Source organism: Lupinus angustifolius, chromosome LG07 (genome assembly GCF_001865875.1).
Source record: "Lupinus angustifolius cultivar Tanjil chromosome LG07, LupAngTanjil_v1.0, whole genome shotgun sequence".
Lineage (NCBI taxonomy): Eukaryota > Viridiplantae > Streptophyta > Magnoliopsida > Fabales > Fabaceae > Lupinus > Lupinus angustifolius.
The window spans coordinates 5,558,900-5,578,335 of record NC_032015.1 but is presented as its reverse complement, the minus strand read 5'-3'; the positions used below and the strand labels follow the sequence as shown (position 1 = coordinate 5,578,335).

At 29.3% G+C, this 19,436-nt stretch overlaps 2 protein-coding genes across 2 annotated transcripts; one reads left to right on the top strand and one right to left on the bottom strand.

Moving 5' to 3' along the window:
• Positions 1,079-1,735, top strand: LOC109352727 (auxin-responsive protein SAUR71-like). Its single transcript, XM_019594910.1, has one exon. The coding sequence runs from the start codon at positions 1,172-1,174 to the stop codon at positions 1,547-1,549; it is 378 nt and encodes a 125-aa protein (XP_019450455.1). The 5' UTR covers positions 1,079-1,171; the 3' UTR covers positions 1,550-1,735.
• On the bottom strand, positions 17,974-19,436 carry LOC109353093 (probable protein phosphatase 2C 55). Its single transcript, XM_019595269.1, has 2 exons — positions 19,284-19,436; positions 17,974-18,850 (listed from the first exon to the last, which is right to left on the bottom strand). The coding sequence occupies exons 1-2, from the start codon at positions 19,385-19,387 to the stop codon at positions 18,127-18,129; spliced, it is 828 nt and encodes a 275-aa protein (XP_019450814.1). The 5' UTR covers positions 19,388-19,436; the 3' UTR covers positions 17,974-18,126.

Below are 19,436 nucleotides of genomic sequence, written 5' to 3'. Positions count from 1 at the left end.
TAATACTTGAGTTTTAGTAAAATTATATAAATTATTTATTACTTTTCTGTACTTATATAAATCTTCTAATTTTTATACTTTTATTACACTATTTACCCCGACATGAAAAATAAGCGTAATTTTTTAAACAATTTAAACAAAAAATATGATAAATGCAATTTAGTTAAACAAAACATGATATATTGTAGACACAAGTCCAAATAATATATGAGTCAATACCTCTTTATCATTATTGGTTTGTTACGGTATAGTATAAGAACGATTTAAACAATATCTCTTTATAATTGTTGATGCATTTTATAACCAAAAAGACAAAAATAATAAAAATATATTGATTTGTATATTATTTAATTTGTCTCCACAATATACCATATTTTGCTTAACTTAATTGTATTTATCATACTTTTTGTTTAAAATATTACACTTATTTTTCATGTGGGGGTGGTGTAATGAAAGTATAAAAATTATGGAGTTTATGTAGGTGTACAAAAGTGACAAGTGGTTTGTGTAATTTCGCTAAACCGTAGGGGTGAAAGTGTAATTTACTCTTAAATTATTGGATTCATATATTGAAGGAGAAAATGACAAAATAAAAACAATAAATTGCATAATAAATTAATAATAATATTATATAAAAATCTAATACTAAGTTACTAATCAATATTTACACTAATATTAAACTCCTTATTAAATAAGAAATAAATCATAAAAATTAAAATGATGTAATCTAAATCTTAAGAAATCACATAATATACTATAAAAAATTCAAGATTCAATATGATAATATAATATATTATCTAATATTTTTCCGATATTATCTGCAATATAATTTATATTATTTTAAGATATGGTCATATATTCAAACAAATATTCTAATAGAGAAAATGACTATTAACTGGAGAGCCTTTCAGTATTAAAAATGAATATTCAAATATATTCTTCTTCTTTCTTCTGTCTCTGTTGTACCTGGCAAGTACACTTACATGTACCTCTAAAACTTCTCACATCATGACATCATTACCATTTATAACCCTCTCCTTCCCTCTATATATTTATCCTTCACCCTTTCTTCACTTCTCAGTTCTCACCATTCACCACACTTTTTCTCTCACTCCGAAACGCACCAAAACCCTTTCTCTCTCTCTCTCTCAACACACTGGCTCACAAAGGCATGAAGCACTTGATCCGCAAGCTCTCCAGAGTCGCAGACTCCTCCCGCTACGCTCTACTCCGATCCGAGTCCCCATCCACGCGCCGCCGCCCCGAATCACGCCGCTTCCGCAACGGCGAAGTTCCCGAGGGGCATATCCCTGTATACGTGGGTGAAGAGATGGAGCGGTTCGTTGTGAGTGCTGAGCTTCTGAACCATCCGGTTTTTGTGAACCTTCTGAACCGGTCTGCTCAGGAATACGGGTACGAGCAAAAAGGTGTTCTACGAATCCCATGCCACGTCATCGTTTTCGAACGAGTTCTTGATGTGCTTCGACTCGGTCTTGACTCGCGTGACCTTAACGATCTTGTCAGTTCCTCTTCCGAAGGATTTTGTTAGCGAAATTGAAGATGAAATTTCAGTTAGAAATAGAAAATATTACAATTTTCCAGAATTAGGAGTGTGAATGAAAAGTTTCAGATGGTGAATTTAGCGCCATCGATTTCTTTTCTTTTTCTTCTGTCCTTGTGTACATATATGATTTGCGATCTTCGATGAGGAAAGAAATTTTTAAGGTGATTTTTTTTTACTATTTTCTGCATTTGTTTTTTTTTAATCTCTTTTCATATTTTTAGTTATTTTAATTTGTACTTGAAAATAATTAAAATCAATTATGCCGGAGCTGGAAAACTGTGGAGGTTTCCGGTGAGAAGAGACGGTATAGTGATAATTATGCATTACGAGGAAATTAATATGAAACCGGAAAACATGGAATGTGGAAACTGGAATATGCAAGTAGAATTGAAGTTTGGCCGTAGAAACTTAGAAGCTGGAAAGTGTAATTTCGATGATATTGGGTGGGTGGGTAATGTAATTGCCACCTATGTTCTATCATAAAACATAATTTATACAGAAAAAGATTTACACATGTATTACTTGATTGAGGTAGAGTCTCTCCATTACATAGAAAAATAAAGAGACAAATACACTAAAAAATTAAAAAGTAATAACATTTATAACATTTAATTTTTATTGAAATTATAATTTTAGTCTTAAAATTACACTATAAAATATAATTTGTGAGTCTTACTCTACTTTATTATATATTATTAATATTTAGTCAACATTCGTTGTTCAAAAAACAATATAAATAAATAATTTATTGATTGTATAAATTTTTGTATAGACTAAAATAAATATTACATTCTAAATTAAATAATATATTGATTATATAAATTTTTATATAAACTGAAATAAATATTACATTCTAAATTAAATATTATTTACTTCATATTTTATAACAAAAATGTTAGATAGAATCATTCTCATATTTTACTGCGAATAAAGAATGAAATGATATATAGAATTGTTCTGCTGATTATGGGATAGAATATATAGGTAACACAAGGAAATTTTGATCATTGAAATGTACTTTTCAGAAACAGATTTCCACAAATTAAAGATGGGATTGTTTTATCGGAAAAATAGTTGTAATCTAATACTTTTTATACAAACTTTCAGTTTTAGTAATAGGATATTTAGTGCAATTATTAATTTCGTTAATTAACAAAATATTTTTATCTATATATAATTTTTTATTATCTCGTTTTAATATTTAATAGTATAATTTTAACATCTAAATGGTATAATGACTATAATCACAAATCTGGAATTTAGGATAGATCTAATAATTTTTACACATTAATTGAAAATCTATCCTTAGGTAACGATTTTTACAGAATAATGTTATATACCAATAATAAATTAAATTAAAAATCATTTGAATCAAATACAAGTAACCTGTGTTATTTTTATGAGTAATAGTATTTTTAAATTAGTAATTTTATCTGATGCAAGATTTTAATAGCGAAAAAGAAAACAGTACTCAAAAGTTACTTCAACTGATGATGTTACGCAATTGCTTATTATATGAGTGCTCAAATTCAAGTTCCAGAGATTGTACTCTAACAACCTCATCCCCTTTAAAAAAACTCCATCTATAAAAAAATCATTTAAAATAAATAATGCACATTCGCACATCATTGCCAGTTGCCACCCTCAATTATGATGTTTTTAAGCGTTTTGAGGCCGTTTTCAATTCAGTTTTAGGAATTGCACTAATATAAGAAAAATAATTCATATTAGTTAAAGAGAAAATTATATATTTACGTGTATAGTAATATAATATAATATATATAATTTTTTACACCTTTAATAAAAAAATAAGAGTTACATGATGGATAATTTGGAAGTTAAATAGCATGCAACTGCTAAAATACTTTACTTAAAACTTCTTTTTCCTTGTTATATGAGATCTTATTCTAATTTTTTTTGTGCTAATAAAATTATCAATTTATGAATAATATTATATGAGATTAGTACTAATCTTAGAATACTTAATTTTTTTATATATATTATATATATAATTTAAGTTAGTTAAAGTGTATAGTAATAAATAATGCGATTATCTCTTGAATTGGCATTATATGTAACTCAACAACAATTCTAGGTGGTCATTTTCCCTTACCTAAACCCTTCTTCATGTGGGCCAATATATATGATTAATTAATGGCGTGAAAGCATGCCCACCTATATGAAATTATGAATTAGTTTTTCCTTAGTCAGCAGTAATTATGATGATAATCCTCTCTCTCTCTCGACTATAGATGCTAACAAAAAAATATTATAATATTTATATAATGATTTGTAATTAACGTATGAATGATGAATAATTAGCTGACAGTGTATAAAACACTTACAATATTGATATATACATATTAAATCCTAATTATACTACTATATGTTTAAAAGCCTATTATGAATTTATGATCAAATATGAATGAACGTGTAAAATTCTATTACATTGGTAATACACATAAATCTTTTCTCTAAAAAAATAGGCAGGCATAAACTATTACTCCAATGGAGCTATATACTAAATAGCAACAAAATATTGTTTCAAATATTTTTACCATTCTATTTCTATTATCTCAAAAATGCCTAATTCCATGTATTGTCTTAATACTTCAACTGCACTTCATCTGTTTAAGGAAATCTTTTTCTTTCTTTTTCATCTACATTATACTATTTTTTTTCTTTGAAGGGTATATACAGTAAACTTAAATAATGATGAAATTAATTTTCATACTATATCAAGGGCTAATAGATTCAAATGCATATTTAAAAAGGGGTTCCATATAATTTGGGTAGCGTATAAATTACTTGATGGTTGAGTAATGAACAACAACATCACCAAATTAGTAATGTGTATAAGTTATAACACTTGTTTTTATTTTTTATGGGCAAAAAAATAATTTTATTATAATCCACAAAAATACAAAAGTATAAGGATGTTATAAAGAAAGAAAAGTATTGGTTTGAAGTTATTTAAAGAAGCACACTCAATACATCACACATATTCTTATACAAGTATTTTGAAATCAATGTGAAGGTTGGGTAGGTGTTAGATATCTTTCAACGAAATTTGGTGTTGAATGTGATTAGGATTATATAGTAGTGCAGTTGTGCAAGTAATAATTGACTAAAAACTTGATTTTTTTATTATATATAAACCTATTTGAATAATTTGGTTTTTAATGGTCTGCGTCAGTTCAGTTTATCTGTTCAATTTGGTTCGTGATCTTTTTTTAAGAAATATAGTATTTCTATCTATGAGTTCAAAACTTCAAATATATTATATCATTCTCAAGCGATTGAGAAGGTTAACTTGTGGAAGGATATGCAAAGACCAAAATCCAGAAATTTAGGGAGACCTAAAATCTGGACTAGCCCATCAAAGTACAATAAGGTCTAAGGTGCAACAAAAAGCTAATTTACAAGGGAAGGCAATCCAATTGCATCTAAGAGCCGCTATAGGCTCAGGTATATATAAGCCTACGAGACTGACATTAAAATCACATGAACATGAACTAAGTTATTAGGTTACTAGTTCTTCCTTCTACTTAAGGTAGGTTCATCTCATCCAATATAAATAGAGGAATTTGTTTTCATACTTAACATTCATCATATCTCTTACTTCTCTCTATTATATACATGTCATCTATAAATATTAACTTGAGCATCAACATTCAGGAGTCTAATACCGGATTTTAACCGATTACACTATTAATACACTCCTGGACTAGTCTTGAACCCAGTTCTTGTCCAATCCAAGAGTGCTAAACTCGCTCCAATCCAATTCAACCAAAGACATCACTTCACATCACATTCTCTACCTGACTCTAAGAAGACATTGCAACCTATTCGTGATAATCTACTATAAGTTAATGATACTCATTATACCCCATTAATATAATTCGTCGGTTGGTCTTATTTTAATAAATAATACTTAGCAGAGTGTTTCTATCATTGTAGATGGGTTGGATTTAATAAAAAAATATACTTGGCATTAGAAAAAAGCAATACTAGATTGAAAGTGTACTCTCGAGTACAATATTCGGAAAAAATGGTTCATGTCCTTGCAGTTCAAAAAGAGCCACGGACAAATTTTAGTGGAAGATTTGTCCATTTCTTCAGCTTCTATTGTGTGATTAAAAATGACACCACAAGAACTTGGATGAGCTTGAGCATAGTAAATAAGTGGGTTTTGTCACTAATCAACTAAATGATTCGATTAAGGAGACAAATAAGCAATCATAATAAAAATAAGGGCCGAATGAATGCTAGTATTAGGAGTATTAAATTAACCGATAGTGATAACTTTTGTTTTGTTTTCAAAGAATATCATGTTACCTCTCTTTTCTCTTTAAAACTTATCTTTAAAATATATAATTCTTATTAAGATATATACTATAATGTTAGTATTTTTTTAACCTGACCCCTCATCTAATGAAAAAATAGTATAATATTCAAGTGGATAATGGCTTACAAAACTGTAAAGAGTATAATATCTATATGCTGTTGATATAAATATTTATAGATTATTAAATTAACCGATAGTGATAACTTTTGTTTTGTTTTCAAAGAATATCATGTTACCTCTCTTTTCTCTTTAAAACTTATCTTTAAAATATATAATTCTTATTAAGATATATACTATAATGTTAGTATTTTTTTAACCTGACCCCTCATCTAATGAAAAAATAGTATAATATTCAAGTGGATAATGGCTTACAAAACTGTAAAGAGTATAATATCTATATGCTGTTGATATAAATATTTATAGATTATTAAATTAACCGATAGTGATAACTTTTGTTTTGTTTTCAAAGAATATCATGTTACCTCTCTTTTCTCTTTAAAACTTATCTTTAAAATATATAATTCTTATTAAGATATATACTATAATGTTAGTATTTTTTTAACCTGACCCCTCATCTAATGAAAAAATAGTATAATATTCAAGTGGATAATGGCTTACAAAACTGTAAAGAGTATAATATCTATATGCTGTTGATATAAATATTTATAGATTATTAAATTAACCGATAGTGATAACTTTTGTTTTGTTTTCAAAGAATATCATGTTACCTCTCTTTTCTCTTTAAAACTTATCTTTAAAATATATAATTCTTATTAAGATATATACTATAATGTTAGTATTTTTTTAACCTGACCCCTCATCTAATGAAAAAATAGTATAATATTCAAGTGGATAATGGCTTACAAAACTGTAAAGAGTATAATATCTATATGCTGTTGATATAAATATTTATAGATTATTAATACATTATCTATTATTCATTTGTATTACTTTTCTTGAAGAGTCAATATTGATTAAAAATGAATGGTAGATAATAGAGTGTTATAACATCCATACATATATTTTTTCTTAACCCTAAAACGACACAAACTAGTAAATATAAGAATTTAGTAGGAACAAAGGGTTTAACACTTCAACTACTACTTTAATTTTGATTATTAATAATAGAAATTGAGATTCCCACGTGTGCGATGAAAAGATAAATCTTAATGAAATATTCAAATCCCATTGTTTTTCTACGATATAAGTCACATAGTCATAGTCATAGCCAGTATTCTCAAAGTTCATTATTAAATTTTGGCACGCTCCTTTTGACCATTCACATTTTAAGAAAAGCTTATAGTATATTGGCATTATTAGCTAGTCGTAATTTCAACAGTCCTATAAGGACGATAGTGTTCTCTTAAATCTTTGTTTTTAAAATAGAGAAAATGTGAGTATAAGATTTTACAAGATAGGCGTAGTTCTTTATGTAATTTTTCTATGACAAGTTGATGGCCTTTTTTTGTGTGTAACTTAGTCAGTTAGATAATTATTTTTATTTAGAAAATATGTTGACTATTTCTATTTGGAAAAAAATAATCAAAGTTTAGAAAATGAACCAAACTTGGCAATTTATGTATTTTGTGGATAATATCAATCTATAAGATCTCCTTTTGGGTTTTATTCTCTGCCTATGTTAAAGAATGATTTGGAAACTCGACACTATTAATGCACACGGCTTGACCAACTATGAGGCTCTTTGGGAACACCGCATTCTAGTTTGCTTGGTAGTTTGTATATTTTTAAGTTAATCAATATGATATTAGATTCGTTTGATAAATAAAACTAATTTTTTTAAAAAGAGAGCTTATAGTGTTTAAAAACTAAGTTTTAGAAATACTTAATGATAGTAGAAGATAGATTTGACATTTTTTCTAGCTCAAATTATATAATTCATCCATTTAAATAATGATGGTTGATATTTATATATAGAAAGAAAAAATAAGACTTTTAAATTGATTTGTAAGAATATTAATAGACTTTTAATTGATTTGTATGAATATTATTTTTAATATATAACCTGAAGAGAGATCCATTTACACCCAAGTTAAGTTACATTAGTTACACTCAGTCTCAGTCATTCATTTTCTTAAATCAAACGATAAAATAAGTGAAACTTAAAAGTTATTTAAGATTTATTTTTTCTTTTTCATCATTTATTTCACTCACTTATTTGATATGTTTGATATAAGAAAATGAATGAGCGGGATTGAGTGTAATTAAAGTATCTTAACTCGGGTATAAACGAATATCTTCTTATATAACAATTATAAAATATGTATATATATTTTTATATTGCATATATTTATATATGTAATAGGTATAAATTTAAACCTGTATATACATATGTATATACATATGTTTATATAGAAAATGACTCATGAGAAAAAAATTATCATAAAAATGAGAATAATTTTAAATAATAAAGATTATAAAATAAATGCATATAAATTTTGAGTGATCATTATCTAATTTGTAATATTAATTATTTATGAATTGATGAATGATCCTAATTTATTAACGTGTGAGTTAAATAAATGATGAGAGAAAAAGAAAAAACTTAAATAACTTTTAAGTTTAACCCATTTGGTCAGTTTGATTTATGAAAATGAATAACTTAAATGTAAACGGATATCTTTTATATATATATATATATATAATCATGAAGTCGTACTTCAAGTCGCTAATTAAGTGGAAAGAGAAAAGGGAAGTAGTCTCAACAATGAAGGTTATGATTTTGAAAACAATATTTTGTTGTAGTCTCATGTGGATCAGGGAAGATTACATTATTAAATTTGTGAAGGATTTGTGTAGTTTATCAAAATTGTCGTCGATGAATAAAACTAAATTATAAGGTAGATATGGAAAATAACAAAAACATAATAATATGTACTAAATATACGTTAATTTACGTACACTGACGTTTTAATTTCAAGAGGCAATTAAATAGTTGGAGCTAAGAGTGTAATTAATATGATAGATGGCAAATTGAAATCTTAAAATATTTAATTGCCGGATTTATTTTACTCGTACACAAATTCTTTAAGTGTTAAAGGTATTTTTTTAGTACTACTAATAAGTAATAAGGGTTTGTACATCAACCAAATTCTGCCATACTCTACTATGGTCTGGATTGAATTCCCTTATTGATAGGGGATATATGTAAGTAAATTCTATTATATCTTGGATGATGTTGATAATGTTACTTATCTTGAATGTGATATGTCTTTCCCCTACCTAAATTTGTTACCGAGAAAGTTTGAGGTAAGAGTTATTAATTTTTATATGAAATGACAAAACAACTCAATTTATATGTTTTTAAGGTATTTTTTCTTTTTATTGTATGATTAATTGTGTAATTCAAAAAATCATATATACTTCTTTATCTTCTATCCTCTACTTTTATTATACTAAACGGTATATCAATCTATTTTATTTCTCTTATTTTTTGTTATTTTCCCTTTCTTTTTCACCTCTCTATTTTTTTTGTTTCTCATAGGTATTCTTACACCGAAGACAATTCTGTCCGAGCTGGGAACATCGACAGGTATGTGAGGCTAACTCTCTCAGCATATATTTTTTCATTCACAAGACTCAAACCAAGACTTTGTTTAAAGGGAATCAAACATGTATCACTTGAAACAAATTATCTCTTTTAACTTCATCCTTAAAGTTGAGGATACACAAATAAGATGTAGTAAAATTATATTAGGAACTAGGTTTACAACCTTTTAGAATATTAAATATTTAGTTTTACTATGTAAGTGTTCTTTTTAGCCTCTTATCATATATTCTTAGAGCTGATTTGAAGATAAGTTAAATATTGTTTTAAGCATAAGATTCTGAAGTAGTTGGATTAGAAGATGATAAGTGGGGAAAATTTAATCAGTTGTTGATTGTAAAATTATGGAAATAGTGAATTTTTTCTAAAATTTGGGAAATACTGTATTTTCTAGGAACTCGTAACTCTCATCGATGACTTTACAAGAACTCGTGACTCATATGTACGATTTTGCAGGAATTCGTGGTTTACATCCACAAGTTCCATTTTTTCTCTCTCTCCTCAAGTGTCCTGAATAAGAACCACGATTTCAATTTGTCCAATATTGCTATATCACATCAAAGTTAAACATATAATATATTATGTAATATAGTCCCACTTTTTATGTCTCATAGTAACTTATATAATTAAAAGTTGACACTTACTTAAAAATAAAAATTATAAAAACAAAAAATTATTTTTTTTATGTTATTTGATTGGTTTGGGACATGAAAAGATGAAATTTTCTAGGACAAGGTATTTCGTTAGGTAAGGAATTTAAGAATAGACATAAGAGTCGTGAATGAGAACCACCAGTCTTGAGGAGAGAGAGAGAAATGGAACTCGTGGATACGAACCCCGAGTTCCTGTAAAGTCGTGCATATGAGTTATGAGTTATTGTAAAGTCGTGTATGAGAGTTACGAATTCCCTAAAAAATATATTACTTCCGTAATTTTTATAAAAGTTGCACTAGTATACGTGTACGTATGCTTCAATAAGATTTTGTAGCAGCGATGTTGGATTGCATGCCCTTGAATCACGCAATGTGCACATTGTACGTCAACGGTATCAGGCACGCTAACCTATCACATTCGTCACATTCATCATCTTCTTCATTATTAGAACGTGCATGAAATTTATAGGCATAAGCCCAAAGAAAGGTTTTTGGTTTGGTATGCACTATTTTCGTGGGAAAATGATTCAATATTAGCTAAGGGGAATGAGCAAGAAAAGGAAGCTAGCCAATAAAGACATTACGATCTGTGATTCAATTCACATGTCTACATTATTATTTTTAATCAGCAATAAGAATATTAATATAGAGATAAAAAAAATTAGGAGAACAAGTGATACTTTTATCCACTAAATCCCCAAATTAACAAGGAAGAATACAATTTGAAGGGTTCCTCAACCAAGTAACTAGAGAAAAAGAAAAGAAAGCGGGAAGCGAGCATTGATAAAACTCAAAGAATGTAATAAAATAAGCTTCATCATCTCATCAAGGTAAAAACGCTTGTTCTCAAAAATACATTTGTTCCTAATATGCCAAAGAGTCCAAATTGTGACAAACCAAAGAGTCATTCACAAATAGTTTTTCTTATTGTCCATCCATAATAAAAAGAATAAATTATATTGACACCCCCTGAGTTTTAGTGAAATTACACAAACCACCAATCACTTTTCTACACCTACACAAACCTCCCATAGTTTTAAACTTTCATTACATTGACCACCCTGCATAAGAAAGAAGTGTAATCTTTTAAACAAAAAATGTGATAAATGCTATTAAGTTAAACAAAACATGATATATTGTGTAGACAAGTCTAAATAATATACAAATCAATGTATCTTTACATTTTTTGTTACAAAATGCATCAACAATTCTAAAGAAATATTGTTTAAATCGCTCTTATAATATAGTGTAACGAACAAAAAATAATAAAGAAATATTGACTCATATGTTATTTGGACGTGTCTCCACAATATCATGTTTTGTTTAACTTAATGACATTTATTACATTTTTTGTTTAAAATATTACACTTATTTCTTATGCAGGGGTGGTCAATGTAATGAAAGTTTAAAAATAGGGGAGGTTTGTGTAGGCGTAGAAAAGTGAGGGATAGCTTACGTAATTTTACTAAAACTCAGGGAGTGTCAGTGTAATTTACTCTAATAAAAATGCATTAGTTGACAAATAGAGGTACCCAATGTTCATAGTTCACAGTTATTTGCACTAGGTATCTTTTAGCCCGTAGCGGAACATTAAACTCAAAAGTGTAAACACTGTGAGTTACATCTTGTCTGCACAATAGTTTAGATTGCCAAGTTAAATATAGCTTGTTATTATTCCGTATAATAAAGTAATTGTACAATGTACATAACTTTGAAGTATTTATGAAATAGTCCTATAGTGGTTGTTGTGTATTAGTCTTAGTGTGAACTTGGTATCTTCTTCAGAGAAATTTATTTATATGGAGCTGACTTTATACTTGAACCAATAATGATATGACAATATTTGATTGCACACCATAGTGCACCAGATCTCTACGCGTGCCAACACTACTGTGGATAGAGTTACACACCTTATATATTCTATAATGAAATAAATAATTGTGCTGCACTGTAATGATATTGTTAGTGATGAACTAAAATAATTAATTAAGTGTCATTATTCTCAAAGTTCCAACTTTTAAATTCATATTCAACATGAGATTCGAACCTTCAACAATAATGTATTTGGTGTACAGCATGCATGAAAATTGCTTTAATGATATTGCATTCTCATGCCGCAGCCACCAGGCCAGGACAAAATTCTCTGGCGTGTTAAGGTACTCCTACATGTTAAAATAGTTATGGAGAACTTTTCTATAATGCTAATTAATGTTATCTGAAACATATATATAATATGTCCCAAATGATGTGATTCATCCTATGATATATATAGTACTCCTTAAAATTTATCAATTCATTAAGCATATTTAAATGAGATATCCACCTTCTTATATATGTGTGTGTTAGGAACATCAAACTTCTTCAGTAAATGTAGATGTCCACTATGGTTAAAAATAAGTGAAGAAATAATCGACCCAAAAATTTCTTCATAAGAAAGTCTCATACCATCAAATCAGAGGGTAAGATATTGCAATAATTTGAAGAATATTCTTGCAAAATATACATGTCCAAGAATACAAAAATCAATTAATTTACAACCTGTATGGTACTAACCTCCAAGTTATAACATGCTAAAAGTTGTACAAAAAAAATGCTAAAAAGAAGAATAATACTACTGACTGCTTAGTTGACAAACCACAATTTTGTTTTTGTTCTTCTATACAAAGAATCGGAAACTGAAACAGGTTTTGGTAATTTGAACACACTTAGTACTATTGTAGCAGCATTAGTATGATTGCCCCTAATTAACTTCCAATGCACATGGGTACCCTGAATTGGCATCTGCATAAATACAAGGTCATCACGTTCTTAGTAATCATTGTAATTCTTTCTCATTACAATATTTGTAACTTCAAACTATTTAGTATTTTAATATCCAAGAGAGCAAAGGTATTTTTGTAGGAAATGATAAAACCATTTATATTCAAATTAAATAATCGAATCTTACACCTATTTTACCATATTCGGAATGGCCAGGTCCATGTGGGATATCAAAGAAACTAACTTAAGTATCTTAATCTGCATGGAAATTAATATTGAGATTACATGTGAGTTTGTTGAATGAGTCACATACTCACATGCCTATCTGTTACAGTCTTGTTTGAATTATTACTACCAAATAAGGGGAATCTTCTACCAGCTAATAGCAACTATATTATGTAGTTAATGATGTAATCTCAGTTTCGTTGAGTAATCAGATGATTCTTTGGCCATTTAATATTTTGAATTCTACAGTTTAAATACTGTGATTACATGATTAGCTAGTTAATTTTTTTTATAACTTAAGAGTTTTAATGGAAGTTAATTTATAATTGTTATTATTAATAAGTAGGTTATTTTTTTTTATAAGCAATGATATATTAAAAGAAAAACGTTAGGAGAACAAGTGGTGCTCCTATCCACAACAAAATTACACACGCCAATTTAAACAAATTGAAGGGCTCCACACCCAATCCATGAACGATAAAGTGGAAGGAGAGAAACGAGTAGAGATAACGTTCCAAGAGTGAAGTTGAACATCAAAAATTACCTCGTGAAGAATACAAGGTGAATGATAAAAAATAGCCTTATTTCTTACCAACCAAATAGACCATAAAGTGACAAACCAGATAGTCATCCACTGATTATAATAAGGTTTTCCTAACCGCAGATAATACCAATGAGATAGGAAATTGTTCCTAATTCCATTTGGGAAGACAGAAGAGAGTCCGAACCAAGAGAATATAGATTGCCACACAGCATAAACAAAGGAGCAGGCACTTGATAATATTTTTTCCTCAATAAATCATTTGTATAAAAGTGTCCTAAATAAATTACAAGTAAGACATTATATTAATAGATAGGATGTTGATAGCATTACTCTCTACTTTGTAAAAATATAACTATTTGATAAATATAAGTGAACGCTAAACAAAATGGTTAAAAGGGTGATTTGATGAATAAGACTAATAGAATCCGAGTAGGGTAGATTTATATATTTTTCCTTCCGGTAAGTAAAAGAAATGAAATGGTTCTTATATGCCTGATTGGATTGTGTATCATAGGGACATTATTTCATGGGTGCCATTTGGGCCAAAAATTAAAATGGAGAATAAGGTTGGTGGGCTTAAGCTTGGGGAAAACGTATCCTTAAATAGATCAGCTTATGTCACAGGCTTACCAGTATGAGAAAACCTGGTTCCACCTTTTCTGAACAACACTGCCTTTAAATGCATTCATTACATAGCAATTAGTAGTAGTCTAGTTTAGTATGCTAAGTTAGCAAGTTGGTTAATTAATTATTTCACTTATTCTATATAAGTCACATGGTTAAAATGTGTTACAAGTCATTCTCTGAATTCTGTCATTTATCACCTCTACCACGTTTTCGACACATAATTCAACCTAGTTTCATGAATACTATTAACATCATCTTTCTATCAAAACAATCTAAGTATTCTACTTCATATGGGTTTGTTTTGCCCTCAACAGAATCAATTTCATGTGGGGTAAGGTCCAACATGGTGTAGGCAATGTAAATTGCAATCAAATAGATCCGGTTCAGAGACATATCATGCAAAATGGAACTCAAATCAATACTTATCTCAAAATGGTTTATTGTGTTTATACAAAGAGTGTAAAATGTTGCACGTACAGTGTAAAGATTTACACACAGTCAGTATATCGTGTATCATCTACCATTCATTTGTAATACTTTTATTTAAAAGTCAATGATGACTCAAAAATCAATGGTGAATGATGAAGTGACAGTGTAAAAAACTTTTACACCGTCGGTGTATATATCTTTGTCTCATAATTACTAAAAAGTCATATGCATTTATCTTCAAATTTTAATTATTCATATAATAGTTCACATTAATTATTTATATTTCTCAAAATAATAATTATTCTCACTTCAATATTTTTGAAAAGACCTCTTCTATTCATATTAAATATAAATATGAAGATCAAAACCGAATTAAGCCTTAGAATTAGAGGGGAAAACAAAAAAATATAAAGGAATATAATATCAAGTAAATTATAATTAATTATATTTTTTATAAGTAAAAGTTTTATTAAGCCAAATTATATAGAGGTATAAAATCAACATGCTTAAGAGATTGCTATCTCACATGAAACACCTTAGAACCTACCCTACCCATCCAAACCATAAGAGGTCAAGTTCAACACAATATAGGTATCCCATATAAACGATAATCAATTACAATAACAACGTAAGCTTAGAATCCTTAAAAGATGTTTCCGTATATTGAGAATGACGACATTCCTGCTTATCAAAAGAATCCATTCCAACCATCCATACAAGAAACGAAACATTCCTCAAACTTTTGGCTTCTACTATGAATGAGTGTTACAGTAAATGAGTCTTTCCATATAGAGGGAGTACCGATTCAAAACCCATACACATGTAGATTCTTCTTGAGCATTACATCAGCTACACCAACACCACATGCATATCATGCCCTACATAATTATACTGATATTGCAATCTGGTGGTTGCAGTTCAAAGACAAATTATGCAGAATAGAACTAAATCAATACTTCTCAACTCACAATACATGTTATAACCCATATATTGTTAACATATGTTTTACATCCTCTCACTGATAGCTGAGAGTGATATTAATCACCCGGGACCTGGTTAGATGCCTTTGCGATGATTCTAACCCAAAGTACATGCATTGGTTTGACCATTCTAATGTAAAATATGATACATCAAAAGAGCAATTTCTGTGCTCTTTATCCCTTGCAAAACATGAATGTATAGTTACCTATGCAAGTCCTCAATCATTCTCAAGTTATTATGCACTGTATCATGGTTCCTGAAAACCCATCTGCATCACTTAATTCTATTTCAGCTATATCATACTAAGAACTTCAACCCTTTTCATTTACACTGTCACGCGTACCTTTCTTAACTTGCTTTATTGAGAAAGATAGGATGAACTATGAATAAGTTTCTATTTTTTATTTCACATTGTAATAAATGGGTAAATGAAAGTAAAAATAAAAATCTAAATAGCATTTACATTTTAACATTCAGATGCTGGTTTGTCTTCAAATTTAATTCAAGTATTTATTTAAGCTGGAAATCTTCTTTTTCCCTATGACTTGAATAAATTTATGTATTTCTTAATATACTACAAGTCTATAATCATACCTACATTCAGGAAGCCAACTATCTCCGGAATAAACCATCAAAAAAGTGTTCCCAAGTTCAGGTCAGAAATAGTTAAGCAAATGGACAAACGGTAAATGGTATTTTATAAAAGAAGAATGTTAGCAACCTTCGCAACACACATTTTAATATACTCTTTACTATTAGACAAAGTTGATGTAGGATTCACTAAATAGGGAGAGAACGTATGCAATTTAGTCTGTTCCACATGGAAAGCGTCCATAATAAAGAGTTTGTTGAAGGTTGTTTTTTTTTATGAATGAAATCTTTATTCATCAAAACATAAAGAAATTAAGAGAATAAGTAATATTTATATTCCCTAAAATGTTAAAGAATTCAGACAAATAAGTTTCATCACATCATCTAGGTGGAACCTCTTTTTCTAAAAAATGACTTTATTCCTAATTACCAAATAGTCCAAATTGTGACAAATCAAAGAGTCACCCACAAATGTCGTTTCTTGTTATCCAACCTTATAAAGTTTTCATGGATTGAAAATAAAGTCTTGACATCTTTATGGGTAATAGATGTAAACCCAAAGAAATAATAAAACTTTTGCCAAATAAGATAGGATATTGAGCATGAGAAAAACAAGTGACTAGTATATTCATCCAACTTACCACAAAAGAGAAGAAAGAACGAGGTCCTGAACACTTAATCCACCTCTATGAGCAAGGTTCACTTTAGTTGATACCTCATCCAAGATAATTTTTCACACTAAACACTTCATCTTTGTCGAAACATACAAGCCCAAAGTCTTTTGAAGAAAACAAGAGCACTGCTTCCTTTCAACTTTTGCAGAGTTTGGTATGCATTCCTAACTGAGTATTGCCCACTTAAATCATGAATCTAAGTCCATGTATCATGTTCCTCTTCCTCCCAGACGATCAAGTTTCTTCTCAAGCTCAAACTCCAAGTCCACGCACCATTACTCCATGCATCTAAGGAATCAACAATTGCATCTTTATCCAAAGCCACCTGAAACAATCTTGCATAGGAAATTTTGAGGGTATCTTTCCCCACCCATAGATCAATCCATATTTTAATAGAAGAGCCACTACCTAATGACTTGCGTATATCATCATTTACTCATCCACAACCTATTTCTTCCTTGGTCTAACTAAGACTTCCTAATTCTCTCCACCAAGAAAACCCCTCCTAAAGCATTCTAAGCCACTCTCCCCTCCACACCTTAAAAACTCATCCCCATACCTCAATTTTAAGACTTTTCACCCATAAAGAATCTCTCTCACATAACAACCTTCATTTCCACTTACCTAACAGTTTTGGGTTGAAATGAACATGTTGGTAATATTTTTATATCTACATAAGAAGAAAAAATTTGTTGAAGAATTTTAGTTTCATTTGATCATTATCTCTTATGATTTGAAGAATGTTGGTTTCTACAATTTTCAGAATTCTTAAGAAAATTAAGTTAAGCTTTCATTAAACTAGTGATAACCATTTGAACCATGAGTATCAAATCATCCATGACAATACAAATATGAATAAGAAAAAATAAATAAAGGTCTCTTCTCATATAAATTTATAGCTAATGCTATATGAAATAAAATTTGATGCTTTCAAAGTAACTCTTATAATCTAATTCTTCTTTCTTTTATAACACATTTTATATATTTTTCCTTAGCCTCTCTGATCATTACACCATTCACAAAATATCAAATTCTACTTTTTCCCTACACATTGCATCTCATCTCAAATTCTGAATTACAGGTATAATCCCAATATTTATTGAGGTATGCATAATTAAGGGTGTAATGCCAATATTTATTGAGGTATGCATAAATGCTCAAAGACCTAAACAAAATCAATGTAGGCCACAAAAACTGTAATATCATCAACCTTTCCTCCTGTACTAGCATATCCTGCTTCTTGAGCAGCTACTGAAAATGGAGTTGCTATATCTGTCTGCTTGGATTTGTTAAAAGCAAGCTTTGCTATAAAAGTAGCCAACCCTTGAATATCCAGCATTCCACCTAAACTGTTTTGCCAAAGAGTTTTAACAATCTCATTAGGGTACAAATTATCCCAAAGCCCATCACTTCCCATTACCACGATATCCCCATCTTTAACACTAACTTGATACTCATCAGCTATGTTAGGTTTATCACTGCTTTCATGATTCCCCAACTGATAGGGTTTGTTGAACTTATGTTGCTGAATAGGTGACTCATAGAACAAAGAGTTCTTTCTGAACAGCCTTAACCTACTATCACCCACGTTCACACCATGCAGCATGTTATTCTTCAATGTGACAATAGATGCTGTGGATGACCCTTGTGATTTTGTGCTTAAGAAAGCCTTATTCAACACACTTTTGGGATCAACAAGACCTTTTGGTTCAGTTTCAATAGCTTTCATGGCGTTTTTCATGAGCTCTCTAGCATAATCACCTGCATCTATGCCATGGACAGACCAACCACCAACACCATCAGCCACACCAATAGTTTGTTCTTCCTCTAATATGAAAAAAGCATCTTCTCCTCTTGGCCTCTCTGGGTCTCCCTTTGGGATGTAATGCCTATACAGATTCAAGTAAACAATATTATTAAATTATAGCAATAATGTTTCACACTTTCTTGTACTTCTATTCACAAAAACTTAAAAATTATATTTCAAACTGTGTTTAAAATATGAAAGAAGTTGTCCGGTACAGACATACAAATAATAGGATAATACAAATACTAGAATTCAATTATTCATAGATCAATGAATTGTGGCCATAAATGTCAATATCCAAAATTTCAGTGTTATATGACTGAAATTTAACAATCTCTTACAATAAATTAAATTATCTCTCTATTTCTTGTACGTTTTATCTTCTATTTCTACGCAAATCTAAAAGTTAAAGGACAATTCAAACTTATCACAATAAATATCAAAAAATACAATGATAAGAAGATATATAAGTTGATAACATGAATTAAAGATACAAAGAAAGTTCAACCCAGTACCCTCTTACAATCATCTTCAAGTTTCTTTCCGCAGCAACGTTTTGTAACTCTTCTATGATTTCACCAGCATGTCCTGCATTACTTTCTGGAACAATCATCATCATCACGAAAGAGAATATTCAAACGGGGATCCTGGATGGAAGAAAGAATGGA